The sequence below is a fragment of the Fusarium proliferatum genome (assembly GCF_900067095.1).
Source record: "Fusarium proliferatum ET1 genome assembly, contig: FPRO_scaffold002, whole genome shotgun sequence".
Taxonomy (NCBI): domain Eukaryota; kingdom Fungi; phylum Ascomycota; class Sordariomycetes; order Hypocreales; family Nectriaceae; genus Fusarium; species Fusarium proliferatum.
The window spans coordinates 365,133-385,345 of NW_022194791.1; the positions used below are offsets into that span (position 1 = coordinate 365,133).

General features: G+C 47.7%; 9 protein-coding genes across 9 annotated transcripts; 6 read left to right on the forward strand and 3 right to left on the reverse strand.

The window, feature by feature from the left end:
• Positions 1-664: 664 nt before the first annotated feature.
• On the forward strand, positions 665-1,183 carry FPRO_03726 (uncharacterized protein; the record flags this gene model as incomplete). Its single annotated transcript, XM_031226030.1, has 1 exon — positions 665-1,183. One exon carries the CDS (start codon positions 665-667, stop codon positions 1,181-1,183), a length of 519 nt encoding a protein of 172 aa, XP_031076607.1.
• A 2,504-nt stretch (positions 1,184-3,687) lies between these two features.
• Positions 3,688-4,302, forward strand: FPRO_03725 (uncharacterized protein; the record flags this gene model as incomplete). The annotated part of the gene is made up of 1 exon (XM_031226031.1): positions 3,688-4,302. The coding sequence occupies one exon, from the start codon at positions 3,688-3,690 to the stop codon at positions 4,300-4,302; it is 615 nt and encodes a 204-aa protein (XP_031076608.1).
• An 800-nt stretch (positions 4,303-5,102) lies between these two features.
• On the reverse strand, positions 5,103-5,898 carry FPRO_03724 (putative pectate lyase; the record flags this gene model as incomplete). Its single annotated transcript, XM_031226032.1, has 3 exons — positions 5,103-5,207; positions 5,254-5,645; positions 5,700-5,898. The coding sequence occupies 3 exons, from the start codon at positions 5,896-5,898 to the stop codon at positions 5,103-5,105; spliced, it is 696 nt and encodes a 231-aa protein (XP_031076609.1).
• Positions 5,899-8,738: 2,840 nt separating this feature from the next.
• Positions 8,739-9,909, reverse strand: FPRO_03723 (uncharacterized protein; the record flags this gene model as incomplete). Its single annotated transcript, XM_031226033.1, has 3 exons — positions 8,739-8,822; positions 8,878-9,314; positions 9,378-9,909. 3 exons carry the CDS (start codon positions 9,907-9,909, stop codon positions 8,739-8,741), a joined length of 1,053 nt encoding a protein of 350 aa, XP_031076610.1.
• Positions 9,910-10,639: 730 nt separating this feature from the next.
• Positions 10,640-11,652, forward strand: FPRO_03722 (uncharacterized protein; the record flags this gene model as incomplete). Its single annotated transcript, XM_031226034.1, has 2 exons — positions 10,640-10,775; positions 10,832-11,652. The coding sequence occupies 2 exons, from the start codon at positions 10,640-10,642 to the stop codon at positions 11,650-11,652; spliced, it is 957 nt and encodes a 318-aa protein (XP_031076611.1).
• Positions 11,653-11,962: 310 nt separating this feature from the next.
• FPRO_03721 (uncharacterized protein) lies at positions 11,963-13,244 on the forward strand (the record flags this gene model as incomplete). Its single annotated transcript, XM_031226035.1, has 2 exons — positions 11,963-12,362; positions 12,421-13,244. 2 exons carry the CDS (start codon positions 11,963-11,965, stop codon positions 13,242-13,244), a joined length of 1,224 nt encoding a protein of 407 aa, XP_031076612.1.
• A 1,575-nt stretch (positions 13,245-14,819) lies between these two features.
• Positions 14,820-16,100, forward strand: FPRO_03720 (uncharacterized protein; the record flags this gene model as incomplete). Its single annotated transcript, XM_031226036.1, has 2 exons — positions 14,820-14,884; positions 14,939-16,100. The coding sequence occupies 2 exons, from the start codon at positions 14,820-14,822 to the stop codon at positions 16,098-16,100; spliced, it is 1,227 nt and encodes a 408-aa protein (XP_031076613.1).
• Positions 16,101-16,428: 328 nt separating this feature from the next.
• On the forward strand, positions 16,429-17,103 carry FPRO_03719 (uncharacterized protein; the record flags this gene model as incomplete). Its single annotated transcript, XM_031226037.1, has 1 exon — positions 16,429-17,103. The coding sequence occupies one exon, from the start codon at positions 16,429-16,431 to the stop codon at positions 17,101-17,103; it is 675 nt and encodes a 224-aa protein (XP_031076614.1).
• A 228-nt stretch (positions 17,104-17,331) lies between these two features.
• Positions 17,332-18,158, reverse strand: FPRO_03718 (putative rhamnogalacturonan acetylesterase precursor; the record flags this gene model as incomplete). Its single annotated transcript, XM_031226038.1, has 2 exons — positions 17,332-18,026; positions 18,080-18,158. 2 exons carry the CDS (start codon positions 18,156-18,158, stop codon positions 17,332-17,334), a joined length of 774 nt encoding a protein of 257 aa, XP_031076615.1.
• Positions 18,159-20,213: the final 2,055 nt, after the last annotated feature.

Here is a 20,213-nt window from a genome sequence, read left to right on the forward strand (position 1 = left end):
AACTAAAAGAGCCTTAAGGAATTAAGTTAAATAAAAACTGTTACTATTAAGAATAACTTATAGGGTTATTAAGTCGGTCAATTAAAGGCAAAGGCTTAAAGAGTGGTTGGCTATTAATTATTCTAGATTTAACCCCCCTAAAGACAGCTATATAAGTTGAAATTTAATAATATAATAAAACTACCTACTATCTTAAGATTACCCTACCTTATCCATCCTTTTATATAACTAAAGAGGCATTTTCTTTTTTATAAAGAAGCATAATTTATATAATGCTATTAACTTTAAAGAAACAGGAGCGGCACTACTCAGCCAAAAGGGGTGAGCAGGGCCGATCTGGGCTGATCAAGGGCTGAGAGGGAGCTGAGGGGAGTGATAAAGCCTCGACAAAAGTCGGCAGTCCGTGACAGGTCACGTGTCAGTTGAGTTTCGTCTCAAGATACCAAGACATTCCAGGCTTCTATGATAGACGTGGCCATCGCGCCCCACTCCCTGTGCGAAAGCTCCTCTCATAGAGGACTATCATAGTCTCTATCATCCCAAGGATGCCCTTGAGTCTTTCTGTAACAGCAGCCGTCACTGCGCTCCTGGTTTGTTGCTTGACAGGCTTCCAAAGTTAGACGAGTATTCTTTGATAATTCCAGCAGTGAGGCAGGAGTGGAAGATGGATGGACTTCCTCAAGTCAGACCTCAAGTTGACAATGGAACTATAGTTCATATTGGCACCAAGTGGCTATTCAACTTCTTCCGCTATTACAAAGCAGAGCGACTCGACACAGAAATACCAGCGGGATCTCCGATAGGCGTCCCCCGAGGCTTTTGTGACAACAACCATATTGACGGTGGTGACCCATCCGACCGACTTGGGAGTATCCCCTATATCGGGAAATATGGATATGAGCGAGGTCCCGGAATAGTTGGAGGACTTTGGGCTGGGTTCAAATACTTTCACGAAACCAAGGAAGTCTACTTCGCCCCTCTCTCATGGGCTGACATCGAGCCCTTGATTATGGGTCCCTATGGAGAGAACGGCAATAAAGCTCTGTTTGATGACCACACCCCGCAGCTTGTATCTAAGGTGTGGATTGTCCGACAGGGTATGACCGCTCCAAAAGGGTGGATCAAAGTACAGGAAGCTGATGATTCAGATCCCGCCTGGAGACACCAACTGTTGAAGACATAGAACGCTGTGCGCTATACGTTGAAAACCATTAAGGAGGAGCCAAGTCCGGACCCTTCTTACAGCCTCCATCAGAGATAGATCAATGTCTCAGGAGCTTAGAAACGTGCTGCCGAATCAAACTTCCCCTTTCCTGTGGTTTCGCCTTCAATGGAATCGCCGTCAACAGAGCTGACTGATTGAGCATCTGGCTGTCACGCGTTTCTGTGGCTATAGAGTTTGACAGTTACAATATCCAGAACATATATAATTGGGGTCTAGGCAATGCATAGTATTATTATAGGTAGAACCAGGAAAAGGAAAAAGAAATTGCTGTAGAGCTTTGCCACTTGGAAACTCAATCATGGTGACAACATGTTTTGAAGAGACCCATTTCAAATCATATGGGGAATTGGAGATTTCCCAGTAAATAATGGGCATCAATTCGGACCCGCCATACATGAGCCGTACTCTACCGGCAGGGACTTTTCAATCCTTCCTAGAGTGGAATCAAAACATGCTGGGATAGAAGGACAGAGGTGAGACGCAGGTAAGGCGTGATATCACATTAGAGAGTCAGATAATGAACATGCTTATACAAGAGTCGGTTCATTACACCAACTGCAGACCAACAGCAGTGCTTCTAATTATCTATGGTGTGAGGAAGATGAAGGAAGATCATTCTGGCAAACTAGTACTCTCTTTAGGTTCGTTCCTAAACTTATTGTCCTTGTCCGATGTCATGTACATACCATATGATTAGAACACCGCCGCCCCTTTCTTCTTCGCCTGTAAACCATTGTTGATTTGCTACACTTCCATGTGGTTCAGTCCGTGCCAGCTTATAATGAGGTTAGGAGGCCGTTTCATACACATCAAATCTCTCCGTCGGTATCTACGTCCTTAGACCATGTTGATGGTGGCTGACTAGGCATAGTCCGTCGGTCCCAGCGGAACTGAAGTCGATGAGATTGCCTTCCAGTGCCGCTAGATGTTCATTGACAAACACACTTGGGGCCCTCTGACTGGGCAGAGGTCAATGCAGTGCTCGGCCACGGTCACCTTGGGAGGAAGACTGCGGTAAGTGAACCGTTTTCATACCCGCGAGAAGCATTAACGGAGGCTAGCAGGTGTACCACAGGATTTATACAGGCGCACAGAGCCAGTGGAGGTCGAAAACTCTTGTCCACTCACATTAGTACGATCCTGTAACGATGTCACAATTTGAGGGACCAAAGCTAACCATTAAGCGTTCAGTACCCTTACTTCAGAAGCTACACGACGCGCACGTTCATAAGGTCCTCCCGCAGAACATCGAGAGGATGGGTGCAGAGTTTGTCGGGTATGGCAGCATCGCGCGCCGGAGTCGGGAGCTTGCGGAGTGGCACCGCAACTCCGATTACTCTATCGTGCACCCCCCAAACAGCAAGATACCATGGAACGTGCCAGGGCATGTACCAGCAGGACTTCGGGTGTTGAAGACTCAAAAATACGAGGTCCAGGGTGAGATATCTGTGACATGTGCAGCCAAGTATTTGTCTTTCGCGAGCGAAGCAGACTTTCTTTCGTACGTGGACATTGTTGTACCAGATATTGTTGGTCCAGCCATTGATATCATGCACTACCATGGTAGACGAGAAAAGGACAAGATCAATGCGTATTCCGATACCTCATTTGCTTTGCTCCTGAGCGCGCAGGATCAAGATCTTATTGACCATACTCAGAATCAGAAGGTACACAGTGTCAGGCTGCGCTCAGAACTATCTCCTTATACAAACGAGCCAATGCGTCTCCTCGAATTCTTTCGGGAGAATACTGCCGTACGCGAATGGCTTGCGACTCTGGCTACACTTCTCACCGAGCCGAAGCTGATCCTGACTAATATACCGGTCCCCCCTGGATGTATCGTCGAGCGTGAGGAGTATTTGCGGCGCCCGTTATTTATACTTCCTCATGCTGTTCAAATCATCGTCTTTGAACCTGTCGATTGGCCTGAAGATGGATCCTACCACTCTACGGATACGTATGGCCGCCGCTTCCCTCTTGGGTTTCCTCGACCAAGCCCGAATGATGAAAAGGCGTTTGGGGAATACATTCTTGACGATTTGTATCGAGCCTTGATTCTTCAGCACTTCCTCTTTCGGCAGAGGTCTGACGGGATGAACGAGAAACGATATAGGGATCCTCTCAGTATAAGTCCTACCGAAGCTGAGGCCCCGTGGTTGGGATATTCCGTGGGCAGGTTTGAACCCCCTTGAGTTGAAGATAGCAAGGTTTCAGCAGTCGCCCGATCCTTCATTGTTAGACTACAACGAGAAATTCAGCACCGAATCGTTGAGCTTGCAAGCTCACCTAAAGTTACACCAACCCTGCTTAATCGACCCAAAGAGTTACGGAGGTATTCAAAGGTGCAGTCGACATGTGAGGATTCCATTCTTGCACTGAAGTTGTCATCAAGATTGATGTATAGGTTTGCCATCGCGGAGCAGAATATTGAAGGAGTTGTTGATCAGCGTGCTGTGTTTCGGATGAGCCTGGACATTGATACACTGCGAGTCTTCGACATGGGCCTCCCAGACTTTCGTACCGCCACTGGTATATCTGTGCTTCCCGTACGAAAACTACTCTCGATTTCAAAGATGTCCTTCTACAGGCGTGCCACGGACCGCGACACTATGTGGCGTTGCGAAAGTCCTCTCGGTGAAGCCCTAGATCTTGAGAAGCTCCCGAAACTCGAAGAGTTCTCTGTGATCTTCCCCAACGTGGCTGGATATTGGATGATAGAGGGTCTTCAACGCGTCAGAACTCAGACTGACGTCCCAGACTCTGCTCATACTGGCATCAAATGGCAATTCAACACTGGCCTCTATCCAGTACCCAGCTGGAAAGGACGATCCCATGACAGCCACTTCAACGGCTCAGAAAAACCACATATGCATCCAGATGCTCCTATTCTCAAAGAAGCCATACCATACGTGGGTCATTGGGGATACGAGCACAGTCCCGGGGCTATTGGCGGCTATTGGGCCAGTTTTCAGTACTTTGAAAAGACCAAGGACGTGTATTTCGGCCCTCTTTCATGGAAGGAAGTTCAGCCCCTTGTCAAGGGTCCCTTTGGAAAGAATGAACGCGAAGTTCTTTAACAAAGACCATACGCCGAGGTTTGTGGCAAAGCTCCGAATTGTTCGACAGGGAACCACTCCCCCTACTGGATGGATCAAAGTGGAACAAGAACGCCCAGGTGATCCCAAATGGAAACATCAATTGCTGGACACATGGAAAAGCGTGTGGTACACTTTGAACGGACGCAGGTGTCTTGTTTATTTGGATGAACTATCTGAGCCTTGCCCCTACTATCTCCGTCAGAGGTAAGCGAACCGTGTTCAAAGAGAGAATGGAGTCTTATGAAAGATGAGACAGATGCTTTTCTTTGTTTTGGGCGTAGCTTGTATGAGCTGTTTGTTATCGATTTCGTCGAGGAGAACCTGGTCTGCATAAAGATCCAGGGCTTTTACTTTCGGGACAGATACTTGCCTTAGCTATGTATAAGTATTTTAATAGTCTGAAAATATCATAAAAAGAAAAAGAAACAAGTATTATTATGTTCTCAATTCCTTGAGAAAGCCGTTGAATTATCACGAAACTTCAGCTTCAGGTTAACACAGCGCCATACGTTGAAACACTCTCGTAGTGCTCAGGTAGGGGGGGGCATGACGTGGCCGAAAGGTGTCAAATTCAAAATCACTGAGTAGGAACACGGAAAAGAAAGATAAAATCATGGAGTATTGATTCGTGTTATACGATACATCTATGCCAGAAGATCATCCAGCAGCACCTTTCAATCCGCTAGCGAGATTCTCTTAATCTTCGGTCAGTATTTCTGAAGTCAGAATTGGGGCAGAAATTCACAATAGGCACTGTTTGGAGGCGCTTGCTCATCCGCTTAGCAAAGACCAGCCTTTGTAGGCTCACAAGCGCCGTTGCCCTTGTCACAACCATTGTAGCCCTGACATTGGACCTTGGGATAGCAGTTATTGGAGTAGGTGGCCTATAATATGTTAATCACGCAGTAGCTTGTAGATTTTGATCCGTACCTTATCGCCGAGGTTGGTGTTGATGCCCATCAACTCCCCACCGTTAACGGCAGTGGTGCCCTCCATATGCACGGAGCGTCGGCAGTTACCCTTGCAGTTACCGCAAGACCTGTATACCTTGCCGTAATCATTGGCATAGAAGTTGATAATGTTCACGTGTCCACAGCCGTTATGCTGAATGATCTTATCAGCAGCTTTGTAGGCTCCGCCGCCGATAATGTTGGCCGTACCGCCGCCCTTGATGGAGATGGCATCCTCGCAGACGTCCTCGAACCACACGAATTCAAGGGTACAGGATCCAAGGCAGTACACGCCTTCACGTTGATTGGCGCCGATGATGACATTTCGCAGTTTGGCCCCATCTTCAAGGACAAAAACAGTGTCCTTTTCACCTAGAGAATAAAATTAGTGACGGCCAGGGGATTGTTTATGCTATTGTGACTTACCTCCTTCAGCCTGACCCGTACACTTCACCCCACGATCATATTTTACCCACCCAGCATCAAATGTCTGGCCTTTCTTGATATACTGAGGAGATCCGAGAGTTTTAGTTCCTGTATGCTTGGGAAGGCCCCCAGTATAGCCCTTACAGGCCAGGACCGATGGCAAGGCTGTAAGAAGAGCGATTGCGCTGGGGAAATGCATGATGAATTTATTGAAGTCAGCTCCCTGTTGTAAACCATTGAATGGATATCAATAAGGCATGTCGCGAGCCTTTATACTTTTCACCAGTCTGTCTAAAATGTTTTCTCACTATTCCATGATGCCAGGTTTAAGTGCATGCATGATTCCCTGCAATGCCCAGCGTTGCATGCGGGGGTGCTGCCCCGGTGGTATCCAGGTGATCACAGTCATTAATTCCTCCAGTCATATCAAATATCGACGGAAAAGTGGACTATTACCAAGACGAGAGTGTGTCAGTATCAAGCGGCCATTGGTGGAAGTCAGTCTTTGCTAAAAGTCACCACGATCAAGCTTGTCTTTATGCTTGAAAAGGCTCCGAGGCTCCGGGAATTCTAATGTCTGCATTAGGCAGGTCTCTGTAGTTGAGTACTCCCACAAGGGCTTTGGGTGCGAACATGGTTGATGCATGAGGACACTCAAAGGTTCCTATTCAACCACTAAATATTGTCTGAGTATTATAGGCGCGCTTACGGCGAATGTTTTCTCTTGGAAAGAATGCTTATACACGAGGAAGCCTCTTGTTCAGCAAGCGGCCGAATTAGCAGCCGCTCACACGACCCCTGAGTCCAATGAGCTTCTTTGCAACCTTATTCCAATTCTGAAGCCAAATCCGAACAGAACATCTACTAAAACTCCTCTAGCCAATCAGAGTTGCGATTATTAGGCTCTGGTGTCGGTTTGATATCAGAAGGGACATGGATGCACAAGGAATCACAGTGACTTGAACATAACTTCAATACAAAAGGCAGCTAACTCAGTCAATGAACAAATGCTACTTAGCGTGGAATAGTGGTGCGCGGCCTTCTGAGATTACTTGCCTCGATGGGCTCCCACGCACTTTATCCTGCTTTACCTCTAACTGACATCCTGAATCTTCCATTCGGCGTTTGGAACTCCACGAATAGTGAGCCAGGGCTTTCTTGAACTCTTCAGAGAAGAAGGTTGTAAAGTTGTGTCACCGGGTGATTAAACGTGGTTCTTCCCGGATCAAGTCTACCTATGTCCAGCCGAAGCATGATCTGTCTCATCTCGTCAATGAGTCAGAGGAATTTGTGTTGAGATATGTGTGCCTGAGGCCCACACATCCCTTGTGATGTAGCCTGCCCGCTTGGGCCCCGAGCTAGCTTCTTCCTTCATACGGACAACAGACCTCGCATTCACAACAGTCTGTGGCGTTCAGCGTCCTGCAAACGAATTTCATTTTTCAAATACCCTTACAGCAACGGATTAGGGGGGGGCAGTTGCTTTCTTTGACGTTCTGAACATCGTGTTGTTCGTACTTCACTTCTAAGCTCCCACGTCTCTGTGCTGATTTAAGCTCCCAGCCACAAGTCTCACTGCGAAAACACATCCGGCTCACAGCTTCAATGGCTGCCGATGAGATATCGGATCAACGCTATGCGGAGATTATACAGATCGTTGGTCGGCGTTCGGATCGTAAGAAGCCCCCTCCTGATACTTGAGCGCAGCTCCCATTTACTAACATGACCGGCAGGATCTCCAGGCAACTATAACGAGAGGCTAGAAAGAGAAACTAGGAGGGACAACAGCATGATTCCCTTTTTGGAGAGAGCATGGGCTATAGATCGAATCACCGCTCTAGTCACCAAAAGAATGGCTTCAGAAGCTTACTGCAGCAAATTTCGTAGATCCTGTCGGTATCACGAACCTGAAGGAGATGAACTAATCTAAATATACTCTCTTTATTCATTGGAAGTCTTAGTCTCTAAATTAAGCAGATGCTATCACTCCAAATGATCTCTATTTAGAACTGTTGTTATTGTTTAATAAGATGGATGCTCTTAGAGAGTAATGTATCTTTGAGTAAGGCCTTTTTTGATGGGACTGTCCACGGACTGACACTAACTCCGGTGAAGCTGGTGTACCTTACAAGCTTTTTTTCCGACCACAATTTCACCATGACCACGCCGATAGAGTCTACAAAGCCCTCTTCCGCAACAATTAAATCTCTGGTTGAATAGAATTTAGATGATTGAAGTCCATTACCCATTTATGACAAAAGACTTTCCCCTTAGATGTTCCGGTGATCAAACCTGGCAGTTTGGCGTCTGAGGTTTCGCTTGACCCCATCCGCTTGATTCACTGGTCTTGAGAAAGATGAAAGAACGTGTCTTCTAACCAACATCTATGTCAGGTTTGTCATCAAGGACGTTATATGTGCGCATATCTTCAACACCCATCATCTCGGCCAGGTGCGGCAATGTGCAATAAGTGGCGGCAGAATTGAGTAAGTGTCATGTCTACATGGAATGGGTTGCATTCTCCCTTCGCCCCTGCACTTCTCAATCTAAAAATACGATGTTAGCTGAACACTCGGGCATGGACAGGTTGGGTGTCTAATAAACAAACGAGCTCAATGCATTGAGTGTAATGCCAGTCGCATGATATAGCAGCAAAAAGTGCTAACCAATGGTGCCGAATCACTGTGGTCTGCCAGCAATGAAACTGGCGGTGCGGCACAGCGAGGTCCTCCCCGAGAAGAAAAGGACGCCTGTAAAGGATTAGTTAGCGTAACCGCAGCGCCTGAGCCTTCTCGTTTTACGGGGGGGCTTACAGCCGGGACTCACAAAGCGCTCCTACAGGGATCAGGGACTTCACCAATACCTACTTACATCAATCACAGGAGAGGTAAATTTGGCAACGAGCTGTCTACCACAATTGGACCTTCTGTGCTTTGAACAAGGTAAAAGAAATCGTAATATTGCTAATTAACAAGGAAAAAGAGACCTTACAATTCAGATTTCTTAAGAGTCCAGACTACCCAAGTTCTCTACCATGTTCTATGGACACTGCTTCTCAGCGTCTGACACACGGAGCATGCCCCTTCCCACCCAATTGTCGGCAGAAAAGGTGAGCGTAGGTCTCTGCACAGGTGAATCCTTGGTACAATGCAGTCTCTGTTCTCTCTCTCTCTCTAACATCATCGGGGACTGCGTATTCGAAAAGTGCTTGACACCTAGCCTTGGGTTTGAAAGAGGGACATTTAAGGGGTGTTGCGACGCCATATAGGTGAGAGAAGTAGCCCTTTGGGTGTGCAACAAGGCTAGAGAGTGATTCGTTCTCATCCAGCCGTCGTTTCCAGAGGTCTTCGCTCCATTCGACAATAAGCGGAGCGCCCTTATTTCTGCCACGGCCCACATCCCCAATAGTGACCATGCGACGCATTTGGCGTAGCTTTTTGACAAAGTTACTAAGCTTTGGGTAACCAGTCCAGTGATCTGCCGAAGCTGTTATGGTGCATGCCGGGCTATTGCCTGTTGAGACGCCTATGCAAACGAAGACGGCTTTGGCTAGGGTGTTTTGGACACCTGTAGAGTTGGCTATGTTTAGACTCCGATATTCTTGACAAAGGTCCCCTGGCATTTGTTTTCCATTAGTCATTCCTCCTTCTCATCATATCTCTGCTTCAAGGATCATACCGAGGCTTTTCCATGTCTGACGGGCTGTTACGATTCTCATGAGAAGCTCAATGGGGCTGAGGAGTGTAATTTGGACTGGTGTGCTGAAAAAACGATCCGTTGATGAATAGATACTCGTTATATCCTCCAACACCCGTACAGCCCCGGCCGTTTGAAGATTGCTTAGCGCGCGCTGGGCCTCAGAAACAGTCCGGTACAGCTGGTCCATCTCAGCTATTTGGCTATTAACTCTCTCATGATCCGCTCGAGTCTTGGCTTTGTCTTTCGTAGCCATCGCCATACCGATCAACGGGCCGAAGTAGAAGAATGAAGCGACGGTGATGAGTTCGGTAGCATCAAGAGCTGTTTCGAGGTCAATAGCGGTGTAAAGTTCGAGTTGGACTCGCAAATCCTGCATTATCAGGGTAAGAACTCTTGCCCCTGCCCTACATGCTTCCATCGCTTCAGGTGTCAAGTACTCTTTGGGCACATCGTGCCATGAGTATAGATAGACATCAAACTTGCACCTTTGGAGTCTACGGTAGATCGACATCTCTTCCCAGGCTTTCAAGGAAGAAAATAAAAGAGGTTTTCCGCTTAAGGGAAACTCAGAATACCTGATATGAGAATCGGGATGGTAGGTAGATCAAATTTGAGAACTTGCACTAATTAAATATCCAGATGGGTCTGCACTCGACACGCCTTGGATGTAGATTTAGTTATCCACCACTTCAACCCCTTCAACCTCCTTAGACGCTCGTGGCCTCACATTCAACATTTGGGGCTATGTGACTGGCGGTATGAGACTCTTGTGTCACCAAGTAGACATTTCTTTAAGTACCTCCCAAGCTAGACAGACGCCCCCTGTGAACTTCTCCGATTTCCGGGATCTTTCATGCGGGTATGAGGAACTCCGTGGAAAGCGAGGTGAATATCTCGTGGAACCGCATGCCCCCTTTCTGTGCCCCAAGCGGGGCCAGGTCGGAAACAAGCTGATGCGGTACCCAAGTACTTTTCACATCTCACCCTCCCCCCGCCTACTACATTTCTGCATCACCCAGTGGCGGCCTGCACACTTTCTCTGTCAGCAATTTTGTTCCGCCCACTCTCCCTCGCCAGGAGACTCATCTGACATCTCCCATCTAGCCAAACTGAGCCTCTGGTGTACTCGACCTTCCAACGTCTAGATCGTCTCTTTCATCTTGAACGACTCATCAACAACTGAAACCCGAGTGTTGCTTTCATCCAGGCTTTATAAATTCTTTCACTGAAATCTGTTTCAGATGGATGCCAGAAAGTCTTCCGATGAATTCGCTGAAGAGATTGAAGTACGTGTCGAACTCCCTGCAATCCTTGCCGAGCACCCTGAGTTCTTCACTCCACGCAATGAACCTTTTCATGGTGATCCCGTGGGAGATGGTAAGCTTTCCTCCGTGTTTTTCAACAGGCCCTGATCGCTAATATTGCCACTTTAGCCCGTCGTGTCGCTTTCCTAGACCTGGTTACGAAAAGAACCAAAGAAGGCAGCAGCACGGTGGACATAGTATCCCCACGTGAGACACCAAAGGAATGGCTTCAGAGGCTCACCACGGTCGACTTTTCAGATTCTTCTGCTATCAGCAACCATGCCTTGGACTTGGTCATCAACAACGTCGTGGACTTCGATCTGGTTACCAACGGCGAACCTGCCTTCACTGTATCACCATTTCCTGGAGTTCTGACTGTGGACAATACACCACCAAAGGAAGAGGCGGCCATTTTCTCTTCGCATGTTCCCAGCGATCATCCAGGCCTTTTTTGTCTTGAGTTTACCAGTAAGACCGGTATCCTTGCTGTTGGCGACTATGGCAAGACCCTCAAACCCTCAACAGCTGGTCTGCCCCTTCCATCTGTCGTACTGCCGATCGGGCGGCTACAGAGCCGATATACGGACAAGGCCGGCATCTCATACTCAGTCGATACTGACTATGTCCTCGTCGTTGATGCCATCGCGGATGCGCACCCTCTCTGGCTAATGTTCGATCGCAATATTGGAAGTCTGGAGGAAGACCGGGCCTACATCAGACCAGAGACAACTAAGCTTGTGTTCAGCAGGACAGAAAAGAATTTTGATGCAGCCCAAGTGTTGCCAAGTCTCCAAGATTGGATCCAATCCTATGGTACCCTCGATTTCACGCAGATTCGGGATTCTTTCCAACAGACCGGGATCACAGGAGCAATCAGGGCCAGAAACGTGACTTTCAGTGATCTTCCTGCATCCTGGACCAGAGTCACTCCTATTCACGAGCATAAGTAGATCATCTCTACAGTCATTTTATCTTTACTACAGATCACCAGAGAACCATGGGGACAAGGAGAGTGGGTGCCGCCCGGAGAATGTTATGGCTGACGAAGCCTTTCGCCGCACTTCCATAGTTAGGGATAAATTAAGCTGAATGTGTTCTCTTTGGCAAACACCTAGCCTCTATGTGCATGTTCTCATCTACTCCCCATCAAATATCGTTCAATTGCCCAAAAGACTGCACTCGTTGAACAGGTGAACATGTCCGAACATCCATGCACCATCCATCACTTTCGCATTTCTCGCAGCTGAAAACCACGCCAGCATGAGGGAAACCTTCGGAAACAAGTTTTGGGGCATGATACAGGTAACTGACAGTGTAACGAACGATATTGACACCCCCTATACCGATACCAGAGTATGTGCCACTGGCGCCGAAACAAGCAAAGCGCAGTTTGATCGACCGCCACTGTTGACTCACCGACCTTCCATTCTGTGCGACACTGGTAGACCATCCCCATACCCAATACATCGAGGGCGTGGTCCAAAGTCTCCCCGATCCACAAACTCACAACTTGCATACACTCGCCTTCCCATCATCAACATCCCAGACAATACTATCGCAGCCACCGAAGCCCTCCAACCAGATCCCAAGATGGACGCCACTGAGCTTTCAGACGATCGCGTTGCGGAGATTCAGAAAGCAGTTAGCAGTCCTTGGACTAGTAAGTACCCTCCCAAGTACACTCCCCGAATTGCATTCAGCTGACCCTATTATCTTAGTGTCTCCAGACGAGTACTTGGCGAAGTTGAAGCATGAAACTGGCAGTGAAGAAATGCTGGATCAGTTTCTAGAGAAAGCATGTAAGTTAGACAGAGAATCGCCTCGTCGTTCAGCCGAGGATTGGCTTAAGCAGCTTGCTGCTATGGACTTTAGAGATGTCGGTCCTATTTCGAAGCATCACTTTGGCTTGACTATCGATAGGGTGGACAGATTTGATCTCGGCACCGATGGCGAGGATACGTTTGCAGTCGCAACAAATTCTGAGGCTCTGTGGACGCAGGAGGCGGAGCTCCCACCACTATCACCCTCTGCAGACATTGAGTCTGGCGACTATCATGCCCATCCTGCGTTGATCTCTCTGCAGAAGATTGAATCCTCCCCTTCTCGCCTTGGTCCGGAGCCTTCCAACACCGGTACGCTCACAGCTTCTGGTGAACAGCTTCCTTCTCTAGTCATGCCGATCGGGCAGCTACAGATGAAGTCTAAGGAAGAGACGGATGAAGACTATATCGACACTGAATATGTCCTCGTCATTGATGCCACCAAGACTAACCATCCTATCTGGCTGGTCTATGACCGAAACGCGTGCGATGACTTAGGTGACCGACGCCTCATCGATCCTGATCAGCAACCCGTGGTCTTCGAGAAACTTGGAAAGAACTTTGATGCTATGCAGGTTATGCCAAGTCTCCAACGGTGGATTCTCCACTACGGAAAGCTCGACTTCGCTCTGATGCTGAAGTCGATGCAGGCAACGGGCATCACAGGACCAATCCAGGCTCAGGAGCTTTCCCTCTCGGAGGCTAAGAAGATTCTTGGGTAGTAGATGTCTTCTACATTTGGGCTTTTTTGTACATGAGAGAGGGATCGCAGCAGGGAAATGATGGATCGGCCTTTAAGCACGACGTCTTGGTGGAATTGTATCGCGATCCACCCTCCTTGAGAGACAGAATCATCTCCCCTCAGTTTTTGCGGCACAGGTTCAGTGTCCATGTACTTAGCTCTAGCTAGTCCTTGTAATCACAGTTGGCACAGCTGCCCATTGTACTTCTGCGCGAGTCTACCAAGTGAAAATTTCCTCAGACCCAGACACTGTCGTGTTACCTGCACTTTCACAGCTTGCAGGTACGCTATCACCAACCAATTCGGGTGGCAAGTCCAGCAGTAAGCTTTGATCACTTCTGCGTACGATTTACTAGGCCAATGGCAAGGAATTCAATCGTAGAACTGTTACCGTTGATCATACTGAGAATTTCAGATCATACAAGTAGCGTTAATTCAATGGCTCAGTCGCTGAGGCCAAATTGTTCTCCCTTTTCAGAGACCAGAGCTGTGAGCGTGTCAGTTCTGAGAATGAACAGAAGATTTGGCTGCTCGGCCTATCAAACCAGAAAAGTTCCTACTGAAACGACCTTGAAATGTCCTTGACGAGTACTGACACTTTGCCATGGTTTCTTTCATGACGCATCTCGATGATAGGGTTGAGTGGCTACATGGCCGTTGTGAAGTTCCCAGTGGAGCAGATGGGACGCACACTGCTACCAAGTCTGGATAATATCTCTGAAACTGTTGCTTCCTTGATCAGATTGATCTTTTGCTTTATCATTCAGACCAGCTTTGGTTAAAATTGTCTGTTCTTGCGATATGTACGATAGCACTAAAGGCTCTAAACAGCTCTCCAAGATCTTTCATAATCAGCTCAACGACTTTCCAGAACCAGAATACTAGCAACAACCCCTGAATATTGTTTCAATAGTTAGTTGTCTAAAATCAGATATCCGTATTCTAAAAACTTCGAGTCAAGGTGAAGTGTCGAGGTAGCAGCAAGGTCTCAATGGGGAGGCAACTCACTCTGAAGGAGTATTGGAGTCCCGAAACATGTGGTCAGTCAATACACACTCCTCCAGCACTATAAAAAGGGTTCAAACACGAGAGTAGGACTATGGGTTCTAGTTATTTCTTGACGATGCCGTGCAATAGGTAGATATTTCAGGGCATATCCAATATCTACACGAACATCTTTATGTCGAATGGCTTGAGATAGAAAACCGCGGTAATTCTCTTTCCGATCTTTCAGGCCTTATAAAATCTACTAGACTACAGTTCTTATAATACTTTGACTCATTTTTCTCTTTTCTTTGAAAGGTTTACATGAAGTGATGCCAGGGTGGGGATGGCGTGAAGTCGAGTCGTTTCGTAGTTACTCGACAGCGATTGGTCTGCTCGCTGTTGCTTCCCAATGCAGTTAGTGCTGATCTTCCGCCCTGACCTTTGAGGACCGCTAGCGCCATGCGACTCGATCCTTCGAACAAGTCACATCTTTAGCTGCTCATTCGTCTGTTCGGCATTCATCCTCTTTCAAACCTCGCATGATCCCAGATACATCAGAATTCTCACAATGATCGCTCCTAAGCCCGCGTCCCGAGGCCGAACAAAGGTGAAGACGGGTTGCGCAACATGCCGGTCAGTCCAGACTCCACATTTCATTCTTGCAAGGATCATACTTACAGAATATAGAATCAGAAAGATCAAATGCGATGAGGCCAAGCCCTTTTGCGAGAAGTGTGTCAAGACTGGGCGCAAATGCGATGGTTACGAGTCTGTCTTTAGGCCCTTCCCCAGCACGCCGCAACCAGCCGGCAAGCCAGATGTTTCAGCTTCAGGGCATAATCACGCCGAAGGGAACCCTCCACTGAGCACTGGCGACCTCAATCGATACTTCTCCACCAAAACGATATTCGACGTTGAGCTGAGCTGCAATGAGGAAGCGGAGCAGGTCCTCCAGGCTAGCTTGACTAACGATTCTATACGTCATGCTCTGCTGTGTCTCAGGGCTCTTCGCGGAAATCTCGAGTCGAAGAAAGAAGCAGATACATCTGAGACTGACGAACAGCAGAGATTGAGTTACAACTACGGTCTTCAACAGTATAGTGAAGCTTTGACGAGCCTCGCATCCAACCTCGCATATCCCAGCCCCGACAGCTTGAAGTCCGCACTCCTTTGTTGCCAAGTCTTGATCAGTGTTGAGCAAGTCCGAGGTAACTTCTCAGCCATGGGACTGCATATAATCCGTGGACTAAACATCCTACGCGAGTACCGCGCCAGACCGTACCTGACCACTGATGGCCTGATGCCTCCACGCCACAGTGGTCTGCCTGCCTTGGACATCTTCATTATAAAGCTGTTCGCTGCGCCTTGTAGGTTTACAGAACAACAACCCTCAAAAGCGTCAAGCATAATGACGCCGCCGATTGAAACGAGGAGTGATCGAAAACTGGCGCCAAATATGCGAGCGGAACTCACAAAAGTCGCGACTTCAACCATTTCACTTCTCCGGGGGGTTACAGAAACTCATTCAAAGGAACAGGCTCAATCCTTTCTTTTAGAAAGACGAAACTTGCTTGATGGCTTGGACTCATGGCTCGGTGCCCTAGAATCTCTTCACAAGGAGACGCAACCAGGAGAGCCCGAGTCAATCTCTGATAACTTCCTACGCATCTTATATCTCATCTTGAAAATCATTCTTCTTGGAACTTCAGAAACTTCACCAGATCTTGATGCCAGGCTGAGGGAAGAAAGCAAGCAACTTCAGGATTTAGCAAATCTCGTCAACGAACGATTGAAGGACTACGATATGCGTCGGGGAATTGACAGTAGCTTAGCAAAGCGATCTCAGTAGATAAATGAGTCACCAAACTTCGCGATCTTCGACTGCTAAGTCCGTCACGAATTTGTAAGCCCGAGACGCTAGTTGGATCAATGCGTGAGATGCGGCGCACCCCAGAAAAGCATGCTGACCGAACCGACCAATGAGAGGCTGACTCCGCTGTTCAGCCCAACTGCAGGTCCAAGTACATAAACAAGTCATTGAACCGTGAATTCTGTTCTCAGCACACACAACTTCCTCTGATTGTTCAATACTCATCAAAGCCATCATTCTTCTTTGACTTGTCGCCAATACATAAGGCTCCTCTGACAACTCCTTCGACAACTCCTCCTATCCCATCATGCACTTCCTCCTCTTAGGCGCAACAGGCCGAACCGGCAAATACGTCGTCTCCGAACTTCTTTCTCAACATCACACCGCCGTAGCACTTGTACGCGACTCCAGCAAAGTTGCTTCTCGGCCTGGCCTCACTGTCGTGGCCGGCTCGCCGCTCTCGAAAGACGATATCCGCCGTGCTCTTACAGCTGCTCCAGGCTTGGCAATATCCGCAACAATCATGACTCTCAACACGGTCCGCAAATCAGACAGTCCCTTCGCAGCTCAGGTTTCGCCGCCTCGCTTTCTGGCAGACTCGTGCGCCAATGCATGTGAGGTGTTGAAAGAAGCTGGTATCAAGCGCATCGTCGTCATGTCTACGGCAGGGGTAGGTAACTCGTGGGGGAAGCTTCCTTGGGTGAGCAGAGCTTTTATGGGATGGACGAACATTAAATATGCTCTGGAGGATCATAATTTGTTGGATAAAGAGATTCGGGCAACTGATATGGATTGGACTCTCGTGAGAGCTGTGAGATTGGAGTTTGGGAAGGAGACGGACAAGGAGGTTGAGACATTGGGAAGTGCTGGTGAAGGAATGGGGATGTCTGATAGTGTCAGGCCAAATAGCGTGGCGAGATTCTTGGTCAAGGTTGCGGTTGAGGGGTCATTCGTTAAGGAGGCTGTTGTTGTCCGGAACTAAAGAGTATGGTGAAGGCTTTGTTTGTCAGCAACTAGAACAGCACATTTTAATACAGGGCTTGCAATGATGATTAGAAGACCAGCGACATTTTGATGAGTTCTTGAGGTTGACATGAACAAATATCCCATATACGTTATCTGTATGTATCATGATCACGACCACTATATACAAAGAAGTTATACACAATTTCCTATGTCATCCAACTTCAGACACTTGGCCAAACTGAACTTAGTACACCTTGGTAACAGGAGTCTTGATATAAGACTTCAGGCTAGTCTTTCCATTCATCTCCTCATCAATAGCCTGAACAAAAGCCTTGGCAATGAGGTCTGCAGCCTCAGGGCTAGTATGCGTATGATCCTTAGGATACAAAGAGTTAACCTTTGTATTACCAAGCTTCTGATACATCTTCGTAACAGCAGCAAAGTGGTCAACATAAGTAACGCTAGGGCTGTTCAAAGCCTTAGCAGCGGTAGGAACATATCCTACGAAACGAGGAGCGGCAGGCTGAAACGTTCCGGTCTCCCATTGGTTGTTGGGAGTCTGCGAGCTGAGAATCACGGTAGCGCCCTTGGCGACGAGGGCTTTGGCGGCTTGCGAGACGTAGAACACAAATGTGTACACCTTCTCGCCCGTCTTGTCGGAGATGCAGACTTCTGTGCCTGCACCAGGACAGTCGGAGCGGTTGTTGTCGTTCTTCTCGGGGGAGCCGCCGTCGTTGTGGCCGAACTCAATGACGACGATGTCGCCCTTCTTGACGAGGTTCACGATCTCGGTGAAGCGGCCCTCGTTGGTGTAGGAGCGGGCTGAGCGGCCGCCGATGGCCTTGTTGACGGCTGTGACCTTGAGATATTTGCCGATGTAGTTACCCCAGCCGTCGGTCACACCGTCGTTGGCTCCATTCTTTGCCATGGTGGAGTCACCTTTTCATCTGGTCAGCGTCTATCCCCAGATCACCACTGATTTAGTTACTCACCAGCAAAGTACACTGTCTGGCCAGACACGACCTGAAAGGCTCCAGCGGCGAGCGCCGCAAGTGAAAGAGACAGCTTCATGATGAGTTGAGTTTCAGATAAAAAAACCACTGAGAGTATAATAAAACCCAAGACGTCGCCCAGAGCCGTATATATCTATTCCAAGCGCATGAATTGCATCAATTAAACCCCCAAACTGACAATCCAGGTGATCATTCGTTTTACAAAACAAGGTTCGCGATCTAGACTCCGCGTTTACCTATTCAGGCGGACTCTCCGTCTGCGCCAAGCCTGATGAAACAGGGATATGAAGCCTTTTCCCACCATTCAGAAAACATATCGACCCCAGACAGCCGCCAGGATTGGGCCGGCACTTGTAATGCAGCCGATTGATGGATAAAGTCCCGCTATGGGAAAGTTGCCATATCGTTTGGAATTGATGCGTTGCACTCGGTGATCTCGGCATTGTTTCAGCGATTGTTAGTGTCGAAGCTTAAAATCATTCGTTGAGTTATGGGAGTTGTCTCGGGAGAATGGAGACCGAACGCGGGGATAGTGGCATATCATTTCCCTTTTAATCGTAGGGACATTGGGGGACATTTAAGCTTGGAAGGTGACAGTTCGAAGCTAATTGGGACCTCGGCTCTTGAGTTATAGTATCGTAAAGGAAAGTGTCATTGAAAATGCTGAATACTTCACGGCCATCTTCTTGATAAAGCGGTGAGGTGAGCCGAATAAAAGGGAGTTTCTTCTAAATGGTGATGGCACAGTCTGCTTGTCTCGACACCTATTTACAGACTTTAGTTAAAGCAGACTGCAGGTTGTCGAAATGCGAATCGGCACAGCGGACCAATTTTCGGAAGTCTCGTTGGTGAACAGGGAACAACAAATCTCAAACTTTGTAGATAAATAATGTAAAAATCTCGGGTTTGACGAATAAATGTAAATTTAAGTAGCGAGAAAACTGAAGAGGAATTGTAAGCATCCGTTGCAAAATGGCATGACTTTTTATACCATATTGCCAGTATGAGCTCACCCTAAAGCTGTTCACCTTTTCCCAGAGTCTGCTATCGATAAGGAACTAAGTCATGGCCACCACGTCATACCTCTCTTATCATCATGATACCGGCGATAAGTGATAAGAAGGCAACGATCGACAACGGTTTCAGGTACCGCGAGCAACCCACTGTGCTGCAGATTTGTCCGAGCTCGCTATCAACGGGGCCGTCATGATCAGGAGATAGCTTCCGGGTCAGAAAGCTTGTTTTCGTCTACTCTTGACCCACGTCGCTAATGGTGATGGAGACTCCATGGGGACACCGAGGCCATCCTTCAAACCCACTACACAGGATGGAAGACATCGTTCATTATAAGAAAAAATCGAAAGAGGTAAATTCGAAACTTGGCATGATAAAGTGCCACTCTAGATGAAATGCTAATATGAGAAGGTGCCGTAGGTCTGGTACGCCAAAAGCTGACAAGACCCGAAAACTGATTATCACGAGCTTCCATCACAATCAATCCCAAACACGCTCACCAATCCCATCCAATAAAATCCCTACCATTTCAATTCATCACAGGCATGAAAGAGCCTCACCCCTTAATAAACCTCCATGAAACGAAACGAGCACTTTTCGCAAAAAAGATTAAATACCCCGCCAATAGCAGCCTCGACATTTGAAACACCACCATCCTTTTCCGTTAGGCGCTTCCTCTTGCAGGGATCATTTCCAAAATTCCAGATCCACTGAAGGAACAAATGTTGATAGATAACTTTCACTCGCAGGTTTTGTAACACATAAGGTCGGAGGTGACTGTGCCCCTTGTAGATGTTCCTTGCCTTTGGAGGGAATTTTCCCGGTTGGTGTATGTCTGTTCATGGTTATTGGACATTAAGGCGTATTGCATTGGATCCGCTGATCATCGCGTTGTATAGAGATATATAGGATGTTAATGTTCGCTGTGAAGTGATTCTGTTCAAGCTACGCTCTTTGTCGCTGCCTTTCTTTCTCTCACCACCGCCAGTACGGTGCTTTTCTTCTTTCCTACCGCTCGCGGTACATTCCATTCTTTCACACAGACCCTGGTGGTCTAACCTCACTCTCTTGAAACTTCAAACACTTCCATTCATTATCC